The sequence below is a fragment of the Magallana gigas genome, chromosome 5 (assembly GCF_963853765.1).
Source record: "Magallana gigas chromosome 5, xbMagGiga1.1, whole genome shotgun sequence".
In the NCBI taxonomy this organism is placed as follows: Eukaryota; Metazoa; Mollusca; class Bivalvia; order Ostreida; family Ostreidae; genus Magallana; species Magallana gigas.
In genome coordinates this window covers 7,415,741-7,431,014 of record NC_088857.1, presented here as the reverse complement: position 1 = coordinate 7,431,014, position 15,274 = coordinate 7,415,741, and the positions used below count along the sequence as shown (strand labels likewise).

The window sequence follows — 15,274 nt, the reverse complement described above, 5'->3', positions numbered from 1 at the left end:
TATGTAGGAAATCTAGCAAAGCCAATAAAGTAAGGTGTCTTTTGGAATTGTTACATCTGTTACCATGGTTACAGCAACAGCTGTGACAATATGTTCCTCCACTTTTGTTCTTACGCCAGTTTACTTCATTTACCATTTCGCCGTTTTGTCGTACGCCGATATGGGACAAATGAAGTCCGCCCAGTTTAATTTGTTCCCGAAAACATGAAATTTGTTATTACAAATTGGGTAAAAATATGTTGTAACTGATTTGAAAAAAACGAAATTACGAATTAAAACTTTGAAATAACGAATTCAAGAATTCGTTATTTCAAATTTAATTTGTTAAAACAGATTTAAAAATTTGAAATAACGAATTTAGCGAATTTGTTATAACGGATTAAATTCGTTATAACGAATTCCTAAAATTTGTTATAACAAATTTAATTCGTTATAACGGATTCAACGATTCGTTATAACGATTTAAATTCGTTTTAACAAATTCAAGAATTCGTTATATCAAATTCAAAAATATTTTTTGATAGGTCCTAAATAGGCTTCCGTAAAAACATGATGAAAACAACATAATAAGAACATTGTAAATGTAAAACAATTTTATTAGTTTCGAGGGTCGCTGAAATTTGCATCCGGAAAAATAATTTCCCTCTTTAATCATTTTCTGCTGTATAATTCAAAATGGCGAACATATTGCACTTTTTGATGGGTATGTAATTTGAATCAAGCCAAAAATCGATTTTATGTACAAATATAAGTCTCCGCACTAAACAGATAATCAATATAACTTTGAAATTTAACTTCAGGGTTTTTCTTCATTTCCAGTTTTGTAAATTGGTGCTTACAAAATGGGTCGGTCGGAAAAGGGATCAGCTATCTGCACCGTCAAATACCTGTTTTTGATATTCAACATTATAATTTGGGTAAGAATAACCAATATAAAGCTGTTGCATTGACACAACTTTACTTTTATTTTATTCCTGAAAAGGTTGAATTTCATATAGGGAAAAAATTGAAAATGTCAAAACAGATTTATTATACCAGAGATATATGTCTTTGAAGAGTCTGATTACACGTCAATCAGTAATATTTCAACATTTAAAGAAATGCTCATGGAAAGTTAGGCTTATATCATGTATTAAGATCCAATTCGATTCTATATTTATTGATATGTTTTACGGTGCTACCATTGTGGCGAGCGCAGCAAATATTACACATACCTTGCATCATTGTCAACTTAGTTTTATTAAGGTATCAATGAACGCCAAAGAATTTGATTGAGAGAGAGAGAGAGAGAGAGAGCTCTGTTTGTAGGTGTGTAATTTTCCACTTTCAAATTTAATGGTTTGACGATATGCAGTATCTGCATAATTTTTTTAAATGTTTATTTTTTTCTCTTTATTCTTTTTTATTTAGTTCAAAATGTCCTTTCGTTTATTTCCTCCCAACTCATATATTAATCTGCTTACTGTACATGCATACACAGTTAGCTTAAACTGATTGGATCAATATGACAGTAAAAATTAAAAACAAATCATGTGTCAATGAGGCAGGTATCGCAGTCTATCCTGAAAAAGGTAGTACCGGTACACGCATTATGTACAGATGTTTGATCCACCTCGAATTTTATTGCGGCAATTATAGTATGAGAGCACTGTGATGTCATCCATGACCTTTTTTTGTCTTTGTTTACGTATCTCGACTCAAAACAATGGTATGGAAGCATGTAACAAATCTGTTGGGTCTCGCTAAAGCTTGCGCAGTACTTAAAAATGTCTTCAAACCTCAAAACACTGTAAATAAGGTGTTAAATGTCGGCCATTTTTGGCATAGCATCACGGGTAAAAACATTTGAGAGCATTATGGGACGTAGACAAAAAATTTTGTTTGATGTAATGTAGGTTTAGCTCGTTCTTTTCCCGCGCACACTGGTTCTTAAAGCTCGCTTCGCTTGCCAGCGCACAGTGATGGCGAGCTGCTATTGCTATAATTAAGGTAATTGAAGTGTTTTGTTGATCAAGGTATTGGGGTGTGGAGTGTTTGCTGTTGGAATATGGATGCAGGCTAACAGAGATTCATTCTCCGTCGTTTTACCCAGCCATAGCTTTCTAACTGCTGCATCATTAGTAATAATTGCTGGAGCCATCACTCTTGTCATTGGATTTGTTGGCTGCTGTGGTGCGATTGCTGAAAACAAGTGCATGATGGTTGTGGTAAGTTTCGTTTCATTATGTATTTGTTTCCTTTATCCCAAGTGTCTTCTCTTAACAAAGGATGTTTGCAACTACACTTGTGTAAGGATATGGGTAATATATGAAAGAAATGTTAAGTCCAACCATTTTACTCTTATTTGTATATCGATTGAATGCTTACAATCAGTATCAGACATTCATTGATCTTGCACCCAAGTTAAAAAAGAAACAATTCTTTTTCAGTATTTTATATTCGTACTTGTCATATTTGGATTGGAAGTTGCAGCAACAGCTTTGATATTATCATATCAGAAAGATGTAAGTATAAAATATTTAAATAAGGTACATGTATTTACAGTATATAGTACTTAAGTAAGATAAAACCAAAAGCTTAAATATATTATGGCTGTAAAACTATTTTATGCCAAGATATATGCTGAAATATATACAGTAACGAGTGTATGACCAACATAGTAAAATGATGTTTTATTTTAGAACAGGTAGCCATGAAATTTTTTTTACAACACATGCAGATCTTTACTGTCTCTTAGAATATGAGGTCACAATGATTAAATCGAAGAATTATGTTACATGTGATATCATAGAATTTGTTAAAGAAATGCATAGTAGTATTACTTCTATGATGTTGCAACTATCAATGACTTTGGCTTAAAGGTTAAAGGGAGAGCATCAGTTTTTGATGTTTTTGATCACTAAGTCTCTCTAAACCCACTAAGCCCATCTAGACCACTAAACCCATTATCACTTTTTAGATATTTTACATTACAACTCGGTTGGAAAAAAATTGCTTATACTAAATGTTTTAAAACATCTGAGTGCTATGGAAATGTTTCTCCTGGTTTTAATTGACATAAAAAAAAACCCACATACATGTATAGGAAGATATCAAACTGTGACATATAGTGGTGGTGTGCTGACACTTTTTTTTCTCTGTAGATTAAAACAGCAATTAGAGAAGAAATGTTGTACAGTATGGAGTACAGCTCTGATCCAGGCATCCAGTCGGAGAAAAGAGAAGGAATAACTCAGCTGATTGACTCAATCCAGACAGATGTAAGATAGTGAAAACATGTACACAATCCAGAAAAATATAATATAATGAAACTGTACACAATCTAGACAAAGATAAAAAGATAATGAACACATGTACACAGTCCAGACAAATATAAAACAACACATACACGTACATAATTCAGACGAATATTAGATAACTTGGGACAAAAGAATAGCCCCTCTCTTCACATCTGGGGCTAGCATAAACAATGTTGTCCTCAACCCCAATCCACATTTGCATAATATTTGACACTATAAATCCTGTAACAGGTATATAATGTGTTGGCTAGTTTATAATATCTGACTGTGATTACCCTGAGCTTCCTTTGTTACAGCTGCAGTGCTGTGGGGTCAACAACTACACAGACTGGTACGATATCAAGGACCGGGGCCAGCAGGTCCGACCCTCCTGCTGTGTCGACCCCTCCCCTGGCTGTGAGAAGTCCCAGAGCTTCCTGTGGAACACAAAGGTATTTATTTTTGATTTTTTTTGTGGGGGGGGGGGGGGGGGGGTAGTGAATTGCTATCTGTATCAATTGTTTTGTCTCTTAATTGATTGTTTTACAAACCCCATTAGCAAATGAATTGATAGCATTTATTGAGTGAATTGGTAGTGGCTAAGTCAGTTTTTAGAGGTAAACATCCTTCATTGTGCATTTTTCAACTGTAGATAAACAGATGTTAATTCTTGTTAATGCTTGAGATTTGAATGCTAATTTTATGTTAAGTTGCACATTCTTTTCTTTCAGGGTTGTATGGAAGAAATAGAATACCTGTTCTCTAAGAACATGCAGTACATAGGGATTGCAGGTTTATGTGTGGCAGTTATACAGGTAAGCTGTCAATCTTTACCTGTGTTGGAGTTGGGGCACTGTTATTCATTCTGAATTCACTTGGATTAATCTTGGATTCATTTTGCTTAATACCTTATTTAATTGTGTTTGTGATCAATTCTTGAATCATTTTGCAAGCACTCTTGTCTTGTTATATAAGGATTCTCCTATTAGTGTTCCTTTTTCTTTGTATCAGATCTTGATGATGGCAGCTTGTATAATGTTGTTCTGCAACATGAGAGATAAATCTAAATACTGAGACAGACTTTTGACACAAACCAAACTGGTGCAGCAGAAAATGCCAAAGACAGAAGTATTTCAGCTTATATTCCTGTGATACTATCATAGTGTGCTGAATCTTCAGGCGAAAGGTGCCTGTATGACAACATGTAAGCTTTAGAGTGTATTGACTCTGACAGTTCATATACATGTAATACTGTAAATTCCTAATTAAACGCGAGGAGTTATATCCGTTTAAAATTGCGAGAGGCAAATCTTGCTTTAATTTTTCTTACAGATGTAAACTGAATGAAACTATGATAAAAATTTGATGTTTTATATTCTCATGATCTGATGCAAAAAAGCTGAATTGTGGAATTAAGTATTTGCAGAAAATAAGGAACTACAGTTATATAGTAGCTAAATTCTACAAACTTAGATTTTGTTGCGACTACTTTGATATTGTAAGTACCCATATTATTTGTCGGTTATTGGTTTTGAATTGATTTTGGGTCTAAGTAAAACAGCATTTAGCTATCATTGATGATAAAAATTGTTCACTACTGTTGTTGAATGTTACATATCTAATCTGGTTATACAATACCCACCAAACCACCCATAGTTTTAATATTTAAAAAAAAATTCCAGTACAATACAATATTATCTTTATGATTTTAAAAAAATTACCAGTGTTTGATTGTTATCTTTCATATTGTATATATTTATTAAAATTTTTTGAAAATAAAAAATGATGACGAAGATTTTATAACATTTTTGTTCAAAGTTAAATATGTTACTCTCTTTCTATCAAGCAAAATTTACAAGCGGCAAATGTCTCTCATTGGCCGTAACCCTGTAAAGAAATAAAAACTTTTTTCCAAAAAGCTATGATTTGCTAATGCCCTCAAATTTTCATTTATTGCTCAAACTGCAAGTCTTAGGTTTTGCATATAAAGAAACACTCATTGTCTCAATCTTTTTTTGCCCCCCCCCCCCCCTCCCCCACCCCCACCCCCCTTCCTCATTCGATATCTAACTGGCTAACTATAGTGGGTGTTAAATTTTATACAGGCCTGTTTGGCTAATTGTTACTTTTATACATCTATTGTATATTACCATTTTATGATTTTTGTTTATTCTTATATACATGTCTATAAAGGTCTGTTTTAAATTTGACATTTGAAAACTGATGAACTTGTCTTATATGAAAATAATTATTTACATTTACTGTGTATTATCTGCTTTATTTCTTAGTCAACTAATTTGTATTCAAAATATCAAACTAGTTTGATTAAGTATATCAAAGCCATTTACCAATCAATAGATATACATGTGTACATGTATATTCATTGTACTTTTATAAGAATACATGTCCAGTGTACTTTTAGAAAAGAAGCAGACATTTCCATGTTTATTAAATTGAAATTGAAAAATAATGTACACACATAGACTTTTTCCTTATTAATCAATGGACTCATCAAGCATTGAAAACATGGAACGTTATAAGACCAAAGATGTAAGTCGTAATTTTCTTATATGGATGAATTGTCTCTTCCTAAATGATCATGAACTGATCTATAATAATGATTACTTAGTAAAGATATGTATGGTATATATATAAACAATTAAATTAAAGCCTTAAAATTCTTCTTGAGTTCAAGCAGGATATAAATGTTGTGACAATTACAAAAATCTTACATAACCTGCCTTTGCACATGTATATGTACTAGGTATTTATTCTTGCAATACATGTACATACAAGTGGGTATGCAGTACCCACGTGGATAAACAAAGAAAGCATTTATCGATAATGTATTTAATATTTAAGTGTATGATCAATGCATATTCATTAAAATTTACATACATGTTGTGATTTTACTCGATTGAGAGTTCAATAAATTTTAATGAAAATCTCAAATTACTTGTACATTCGATTTATGTTTTTTATATTGTTTTATGTTTTTTCTTCTTTTTTCCCCCTTTTTTATTTGGGGGGGGGGGGGGGGGGGGTGCCTGGTCCCTTTTGATCTTTCGGTGTATACTTATTCCGGTAATGATATTGTTCAAAATTGGACTGTTGAAGGTGAAGGTAGAAATGAAATTTAAGGGCAACATTTTTAATAAATATTAAAACAATTTTAGAGTAGAAATCAAATGTTGAAAAAAGCGAGACTTTGTCACACCATAGAATAACTCGTATTGACGTGCACAAAGAATACAAAACGAGTTATAGAGCTTGCAATATATATTTAATAAACATGACTCTGAAAAAAAAATCAATTGCACACTTACGACATCTCTAATATATCATCTCTAACACATCAATGCATTACAAAATATGAAAAATATGATATTTAAAAGATTGTAATTAAAATATATTAAATTGTAATGATCAAAATCTGGCACGGTCATTCCAGCTGGATGGGGGTGGGTCCGTTGGCCCAGCAGACCGGCTGCCGCCCTGCCGGAAGTCGTTACTGTTGGAGTCGAAGCGGCCTCCGCCGGATCCTCGGTTATCATTCCAGCGGTCACCGGAACCTCCCGAGTTTCCTCTGTTGTTGTCCCAGTTGCCCCCTCCCTGTCTGTCGTTAAAGCGTGACCTACTTCTGTCCGTGGATGCGCCTCTACTGTTGTCCCAACGGTTCCTGTTACGGTCGGTATCCCAGGAAACCCCTCCCCTGGTTCTGTCGAAGGTTATACTACCGCTTCTTGATGTATCAGTATTTCTTCCGCTGCGGTTTGAATCCCACTGACTGTTACGATCTACATTCCTTCCGCGGTTGTTGTTCCAAATTAGACTGTTGCTATCATCCCAGTTACCTCCGCTACCTCCTCGGTTATTATTCCAGTTGCCACCTCTACCACCGCGGTTGTTTTCCCAATTCCCACCGCTACCACCGCGGTTGTTATTAAAGTTGCCACCGCGGTTGTCATCCCAGTTATTTCTGCTACCACCGCGGTTGTTATCCAATCTATCGCGGTTGTTGCCACGGTTATTATCCCAGCTACCACCGCGGTTGTTATCCAATCTTTCGCGATTGTTACCACGGTTGTTATCCCAGTTACCGCCGCTACCACCGCGGTTTCTATCCAATCGGTCGCGACCGTTATCTCTGTTGTTATCCCTTCTTCCGGTCCTTCCGCCGCTCCTGCCGTCTCGTTGGCAGATATCTATGTCACAGGCCGGGCATCTCCTTCCGTTGACGACGGTGTAATCGGTTTGGCGGCACTCTGGTGGAATGAAAACAGATGGACAGCTGAGTTGTGGACATTCGTCCCTAGTCCGCGCTCTCGGCCAGGTCGCTGTAAGCAAGTGAAATATATCAATTCTAGATCTTTTACCTAATGCTAATTGCAAGACATGTACATTTATTTAAATTCATAAATTTTAGAACTACTTCATATCTCACAATATTTTCAAAAATGCATATCAAAAGATTCAAGCGCAATTGAATTTCAGATTTTGCCCTAGATTAAGTGTTTATAAAGCCGGACTTCTTAATAATTGAAAGTATTCTGCTTTTGTCTTTGTGTTTCATCAAGAAATAAAAATGTTCCAAAGATGGTATTTCTCAGTTAATTAAAGATCAAAATATAACCAAACAAGAGTTAAGATATGATTGTAAGGTCCTACCTCCGCTAGAAGCTATCCAGCCTAAGAGCAGTAGTACTGGTAGTGCTGGCCTCATGGTGCCGCTTGCCCTTCTCTTGGACTCTGTACAGCCAACCTTCCGCCGCCCTCCTTTATACCCCCTCGTGTCCGACGGGCCATCAGGGAGGAAATTCTCTATTGGACAAAAATAACTTTATTTTCGGTCTGTTTCCGTATAAACGAGTCTTTAATGCCCCCTCTTTAGTCGTCCGTATGCTGTTTAATGGTTTATATTGTCCATATTTTAGACTGATGCATCTATCAACCACGTGTTACTCGTATATACTAATGTTATTTTTGAATGATTGACCAATAAATTGTTAGGAAATAAAAGACTGTTCAAAGCAGGTTGAAGTAGATTCTGGGTTTTTTAAACTTCGATATGCCAGTAATTAGTAATTACTAGTAACTTGCTTCATGTTCATGCAGTTTGTAGTGCAAAAGCAACTCCCTTACAAATGTTTTCGCAGCTGAAACTTTTGCAAATATTCATGTAGAATATGAAACATTTAAAACAAATGTTTTAAAAGTCTATACAGAACAATAATAATGCATATGTACCGTTAATCGCTACGATTTTACGTGAAATATGAGAAAGATCTTTTTCAACTTGTAGCTTACTAGTATCAGTATAAAACTTCTTGTTCATATTAAATTCGGACTTGAAACTTAAAAGAAAAAATCTCTCTCTCTCTCTCTCTCTCTCTCTCTCTCTCTCTCTCTCTCTCTCTCTCTCTCTCTCTCATGTATATACTGGTATGCATTTACCAAGGATTTGAGATTAATCAAAAAACGTTAAAAGCTAGTGTGATGGATTATTCCTTCGATCTTCTGTCTACAATAATTTGAGGATTATAAAATCATCTGCAGTAAAACTATGTGTCACAAATTATTTAATTAATTTGCATTTTCCTTTCTTTTTTTTTTTTAGAATTGCGCATGTATCCCGTGCAGTCGTAAAATTCATGTAAATAAGTCATTCATGAATAATCACGGCCCAGGTGTTTGTTATTGGCACGCGTAAATATACTTTTTACCGTCGTCTGGAATAAACATTCGCCTTAATTGACTACTAATCATCACAGAGTCCGTTATAACGTGCTCGTAGCCAATCAGTATATAGAATACCTGTAAACGTTTACGGAAGAATTGAACTCTTACATTTTATGACGCATTTCCTTTCTAACGATATGATTTTATTTTCTTCTATTAAATTGTTGTCGATCAGCGTGCATTAAGTTTAGTGTGTGAAATCGATGGGTGGTGCTTTATATGTTATACCTTATTGTTAATTTTATAACAAGATCAATTGACCAAATATAATGCAACATTAATGCGCGGATCTAGAGGGGTCTTAAATGATCTAGAGGGGTCTTAAATGGTTTTAATAGTCAGATCAAATTATTATCCCTGTTCCAGAAGCATCCTTGTTAATAGAAAATGCAGCAATTCAATTGAGTTGCTGATTGGACTAGAAAAAGACGCACATGGTTGAAATTAAAAATACATTTTCTAAAGAAGGAAATGACTCTTGCCCAGGTTAGAAATACTGCAACAACAATGAAAGTCCTAAAGCTAAACTGTTCGGTAAGTACTATCAATGCCACTGAAATGTGTTGTTTATGATTATATTCCTGTAATTAATTTGTTTGCTCACGTGGCAAACTAATTAGAGGCGCAGTAAGGCTTTTTTACCACTCGTGATAAAATGATTACACTCGAAGATATTCTTTATCAATCTATTATATTATTTACCGAATTGCTTATTATTCAAAATCCGTATGTGGTAAAGGGGTACCTGAAGAATTGTAGTTCGTTCTCTAGTAACGATCGATAATACAGCTAATCCACTAAAGAAGGGGATAAGAATCCTAACAATTGATGTAATTTCGCCAATAAGTTTACCGTCCACCAAAGAACAAAAATCATATTTTAAAATATGTTCATATCATTTATTTGATGTAAGGGGAATCTTGCCCCTACTTATCTTTCCGCAAGAGTTTTTGAGCTTTATTTAGTTACATGTAGAATTGTCTGCAACAATATAAGAGGCATACAATTCTATTTATTTCAACTGGCTTTTTTTTCTACGTGTGTCACCTTTTCCGATGGCGGTACCGTTTACTAATCTTGGTTGAAGACATCTTAAGTCTTTACTTAAATAAATGTTTTTGTATGATGCTCTTGTTTGTCCAACTGCGACATGCATAATATGGTTGCAGTCAACGTTTATCTGTTCCTGAAAAATATTGTTCTGGAAGCGAAGCTGTTCACAGCGTCAATATTACGGAGACTTAACACTGGAATAAACCAAATTTGTTCACCTTGTCACAAGTAGGCTTTTTACTGGAATGGTATATAAGTGTAAGATGAACTTAACAGGTTTTTGCGTTTTCATTATATTCTTGTGAATCAATGGGTATTGCATTCAATCGTAGTTTTACCGTGACTTTTTTTTACTTATGAATGTACAATGAAAGTAAGTGTACTCGAAATGAAAGAGAGAGGACTCGGAAAAAATAGCAAGACACTCATAGATAAACCGGCAGCTGTGATTTTGTTTCTTGCCTTGTTTTGGACAAATAATGCGAAAGCAGAGCAATAAAAGGACTCTTTCCGGAAAGCACACCGTGGGGAAATTATTTGTCAGCCATACTGATTATGTCTGTAATCCTGAATAAAGTCGGTGTTCAGTAAAGTAGCTTGGAGTATATCTTCTTGCACGTGATCAAATGGCAAGATCGTGGTGATCGAGTGTCTGGTGGACCTTATAGTTGTTGTTGTTGTTGTTGTTTTTTTCTTGTTTTTTTTGTGTTTGTTTTTTTTGTGTTTTTTCTTGTTTTTTGTTTTGTTTTGTTTTGTTTTTTGTTTTTTTGTTGTTGTTTTTTTTTTGGGGGGGGGGGGGTATTGGGGGTATTTATTTTCACTGTTCAGGGTTTTTATTTTTTTGTTTTTTTTTATAGTAAGAAAAAACTGTCGCTCTAGATAATGGTATCCAAAGAAAAGTTTTGTTCGATCCAGAATTAAAAGTGGTTCCTTTTTATCTTTCATGATTTTGCACAACTAACTGTACCCATATATCATAAAATTGAACTTCAGAAAATGATACACCTAGAATTGTTTCGGTATAAAAAAAATGCAATTGAAGTAAACCTATTGAAAATCTAAATGAACTTAGCACATACGTATGTACATTAAATCAGTGAAAATCAGCATTTAAGATTGATTATGTCTTTTAAAAATTACTGCAGTTTATTGAAATATGTTCAAAGCTGTTTTACTAATTTGATAAATAATTTAGACGCTCTTTAAATTACTCTTTTTAAGCAGGAACATTTCTTACATGGATATGGTTTGCCTTCATTTGCGAAACGAAAAATACATCCTTGTCATTTTGTAGTGTAGATTAAGCAATGAAGGGGGACTCATGGAGTTATTTTGCCTCGGCCATGGTTTTAACTTCGGGGAAATTCTATCATGGTGAATCCCGTATTTATTAGAGGATTCTATCAACGGCTGATATCATCATAATGTTATATTTGCTCCACTTTTTTATGACCATCCGAGGATCACATATAAGGTCATGGATTCGTATTATAACGATGTTTTTATTGACATGTCTTAAACAATGATTATTTATTGCTATAGAGTATCCCAAGGAGCTGCACTCTATTTATTGATATTCTCAATTTACCTTATCATTTTAGCACAAAATATGCTTTAAAAGTGTTTATAATGCATATATTTGGTGTTACAAGCTCAAAATCATGTAAGAATAGAATAATAAAAATATTTCACCATCCATTCGTTCATTGATCACACTTTCTTCTAATCATTTATAATTCCGGATCATGCTTGGCTAGAATTCGTGTTAAACCACGTGATTCTGTATTATTAGTGATGATTTTTCTTATATAATTAAGACATTGTTGTATAAATATTTAGGTTTATGTAAGTGAGAATGGTCAGTGCACAAATGCGACTTTAGCATAAATGGTCTTATAGGGACATGGTCACGATTTTGGTTAAAAAAAATGTTTTTCCGTTTTAAAGTTTACAATGCTTCAGTAAGGCATTTTGAATAGGCTACCAAAATTTACGTATCATTCGTTGAGTTAAACGTTGTTTACATTTTGAATGTTAAAGTGTAAATTCCAGTTTTAGACCAAAAATAATGTGTTATGTTAAAATGAATATGAAGATAGACAAAGTACATGAAGTTTGAAAAAAAATATTTTACTGGTATATTGCAGGAACTTATGTAAACAAAAACAAAACACGAGCCTTGTTTAAATGATAAAAAATTGTGGACCCTGTATCTGGCTTATAACTCTACGATTTACTCTCAAAATTCATTTGATCATAAGAAAATAAATGCATTCCAAAAGCATTGTAAATAATCAAAACAGAAAAATAAAATTTGACAAAATCGTAACAATACCCCTTAAGCTTAATCAAGAATAATTGGAGCCACTTTGAATCTTCATTGTATCATAGTAACTAATCAAACTGACAGAATATGCTCAGATGGCGAAATAAGCCGCTCTAGATCTAAATGGCGTATGTAAAAAGCAGTAACCTTGACTTTTGACCCCGGATATCTTTGGTGACACCTTGAGCAATTCCAACAATCACGTGCAATGTCGGCGAAGACTTCTTTGACACGTGTTGCAAACGCCAAAGACGTTAGTCATCCATTCAGTTAGATATATGATCAGCTGCATCGTCATGTTTAACAACATATAGAGTCATTAAGAAATCACTTTAATTCACCAGATACTGATTTCCAAGTCCCCCGTGCTTGATCCAATCGACTAGATTTCCTTCAACGTTCCGTGATACGTGGCATGCACTCGTTGGCCACTCAGTTCCACCGTCGATATAAAATGTACACAATAACAGTAAGTTAAGATACATTTTCATATATAATGTGTGTAATACTTCTGTTTTATAGGTCTGCATTGAACTCAAACTAAGAAAAATATCATAAAATTTTACATTTAGGTAAAATGCCATTTAGTGGTTTGAAGGCAAAATACAGATGATGATGACAATAAAATGTATTATCAAAGAAAAAAGGACAAAAAGCTATAAATTAAAGAAGAAGAAGGCAAGACGCGATAGACCTTACCTTCCCTTCTCTCTCTCCTCCTCTTCTCTCTCTCTCTCTCTCTCTCTCTCTCTCTCTCTCTCTCTCTCTCTCTCTCTCTCAAAATAAATCACGTACAAAACTATGTAGAATAATAAATAAGCAAGCTCTTAATGGAATAAGGTTATCATTAAAGCCATTACTCTACAACGCGTGTTAAACAACATCCTTTTTAATTTTCTGATGGCTTAATGATTCCGCGGGGATCAATAATCCATACAGGATAATTAAAGGAGGAACTCTGGAATACAAAGCATAGGTATTCTAACGGCGTTATTGTGAAAAAAGATATGAATCAAGAACCATGTGCATATCATTCTAACCTGGGATCAACAACAAAACCTACGGACACATATGAAAAATGACTGGCGATTTAAGCGCTAACCATGTACACGGTGCAGGACAAGATTTCCCTTGGAATCGAACCATGCACCAGGTGCTTTCTTCTACCATTGCAATCATTGGGACAATCTTAAACTTGGTGGCCATTTTCGTTCTCTACAAGGAAGGTCTCCACAGACAAAGCCCGTTTAAGTTTGTGCTGAACCTCTTTGTGAGTAACTTTCTGATGTGTTCCGTGTGTCTGCCCATCATTTCGTACTGTGCGTTTTTCCTGGATGCGGACAATATCGGACCGTGTCCATACTATGGGTATATCATCTACAGCATTGTGGGAACGGCAGTGTTAAACATCGTGCTTATCTCCTTCAACCGTTACTTCCTTATCGTCAGGTTCAGCCTATACCACAGGATCTACACCGCTAGGAATATCAGGATCATTCTCGTGGTCGTCTGGACGTTTTATCCCACCCTGTTAGTGTTTCCTCTGACAAACATTTGGGGAACGTTTACCTATGACAATCTGAGGTTCATGTGTAACCCTTTACACTCCAACAGTAGTTTCCGGGTGTTTGTTCTGGTTACCACAGTGATAATCACTGTTCCGACCATATTGTTTTGTTACGTTGAGATTTTGAGAAAAGTGAATTCAAGTTTCCGTCGAGTAGCCAGCGTGCATAGCGGTGTGGTACAAAGGATGCGAAACGACAGGCAGCTGGTTCGAACTATTCTGGTGACCATCATTCTTTTCACGTGCATGAATCTCCCATTTATAATGTTATCCATTCTTGATCCACATATGAACAAAGTTGACCTCTGGATTCATGGTTTTGCCATTTATCTTGGATGGTCAAATTCCATAGTGAACCCTCTTATTTATTCAACATTAAACTACCAGATCAAATCTTCACTTCTGGGTGTCTTTTCGGCCTTATTTAAAAAGAACCCCAATGCGGATTTTCCCAAAGTGATAGCAGAGATAGAAATCAAGGTGATTGCCGTTCCTCGTCGCGCCAGTTCACACGAAACCACTATTTGATATCGTCTGTGCTTTTAAGGAAGATGTCACGTTGGACACCGGTGATACTGGATTACAAGTGCAGTGTATAAAACCTGCTGTCGGGGTATCACTGTGACAAGGACAGAATAGTTTAGGTATGGTTTGTGTACATACCACGGGTGTACACAGAACCCTCAGGTTGAGAGGAAACTTGCAATGCAATATACGATACATGTACATGTTCGTATTTTAGATAGTACACAATAAATGAGATCATATCACCTCTGAAGGAATGAAAGATCTTTTACAAAAGGAATTGCTGATAAACATCTGTTTTGAAAACGATATTTTTAATCGGGGCCTTATAGTGGTCAATCTGTCCGCCCGAATATCTTGTCAAGACCATATCTTCTCTTCCCTTGACCCAGTCTGGCTCATACTTTACCCACAAAGTGCCTTTGGATAAAGGGTGTGCAGTGACCTTGAACCATGTTTATAGGCATAAGGTTAAGGTCATAGCAGATTTATATTGAACATTGTCCGGGGCATATCTCCCCTCTCCTTGGTCCAATCTAGCTAATATTTCACTCATATAGTGCCTATGATCAAAGGGTATGCAGTGACCTTGAATGAAGTTCGTAGGCCAAGGGACAAGGTCTTATTGGATAACAAAAAATACTTTTTTTCCTGGCATTTCTATACTCTCTTGTTAGTCCAATTTGGCTTATTCTTCACATAGACAGAGCTTTTCGATTAATGGTGTGCATTGACTTTGAACCTAGTCAATGTGAAGGTTATGATAGCAGATCTCTTTATAATCAG

General features: G+C 35.1%; 3 protein-coding genes across 3 annotated transcripts; 2 read left to right on the top strand and 1 right to left on the bottom strand.

Annotated features, from left to right (window-relative positions):
* Positions 1 to 651: 651 nt before the first annotated feature.
* Positions 652 to 6,230, top strand: LOC105324472 (tetraspanin-4). The gene is made up of 8 exons (XM_011423552.4): positions 652 to 703; positions 820 to 917; positions 2,016 to 2,207; positions 2,430 to 2,504; positions 3,144 to 3,260; positions 3,596 to 3,730; positions 4,010 to 4,093; positions 4,290 to 6,230. Exons 2-8 carry the CDS (start codon positions 843 to 845, stop codon positions 4,350 to 4,352), a joined length of 741 nt encoding a protein of 246 aa, XP_011421854.2. The 5' UTR covers positions 652 to 703; positions 820 to 842; the 3' UTR covers positions 4,353 to 6,230.
* Positions 6,231 to 6,552: 322 nt separating this feature from the next.
* Positions 6,553 to 8,095, bottom strand: LOC105324473 (N66 matrix protein). The gene is made up of 2 exons (XM_011423555.4): positions 7,947 to 8,095; positions 6,553 to 7,615 (listed from the first exon to the last, which is right to left on the bottom strand). Exons 1-2 carry the CDS (start codon positions 7,999 to 8,001, stop codon positions 6,705 to 6,707), a joined length of 966 nt encoding a protein of 321 aa, XP_011421857.3. The 5' UTR covers positions 8,002 to 8,095; the 3' UTR covers positions 6,553 to 6,704.
* Positions 8,096 to 13,367: 5,272 nt separating this feature from the next.
* LOC105324474 (protein trapped in endoderm-1) lies at positions 13,368 to 14,718 on the top strand. Its single transcript, XM_011423556.4, has one exon. It carries the CDS (start codon positions 13,475 to 13,477, stop codon positions 14,489 to 14,491), a length of 1,017 nt encoding a protein of 338 aa, XP_011421858.3. The 5' UTR covers positions 13,368 to 13,474; the 3' UTR covers positions 14,492 to 14,718.
* The last annotated feature ends 556 nt before the right edge of the window (positions 14,719 to 15,274 follow it).

Excerpts from the sequence above, each read along its gene's own strand:
- LOC105324472 (XM_011423552.4), top strand. The coding sequence starts at position 843 with ATGGGTCGGTCGGAAAAGGGATCAGCTATCTGCACCGTCAAATACCTG. Across the intron at positions 918-2,015 it reads TATTCAACATTATAATTTGG|GTATTGGGGTGTGGAGTGTT; the intron begins GTAAGAATAACC and ends TTGTTGATCAAG. Across the intron at positions 2,208-2,429 it reads ACAAGTGCATGATGGTTGTG|TATTTTATATTCGTACTTGT; the intron begins GTAAGTTTCGTT and ends ATTCTTTTTCAG.
- LOC105324473 (XM_011423555.4), bottom strand. The coding sequence starts at position 8,001 with ATGAGGCCAGCACTACCAGTACTACTGCTCTTAGGCTGGATAGCTTCT. Across the intron at positions 7,616-7,946 it reads CTGGATAGCTTCTAGCGGAG|CGACCTGGCCGAGAGCGCGG; the intron begins GTAGGACCTTAC and ends ACTTGCTTACAG.
- LOC105324474 (XM_011423556.4), top strand. The coding sequence starts at position 13,475 with ATGACTGGCGATTTAAGCGCTAACCATGTACACGGTGCAGGACAAGAT.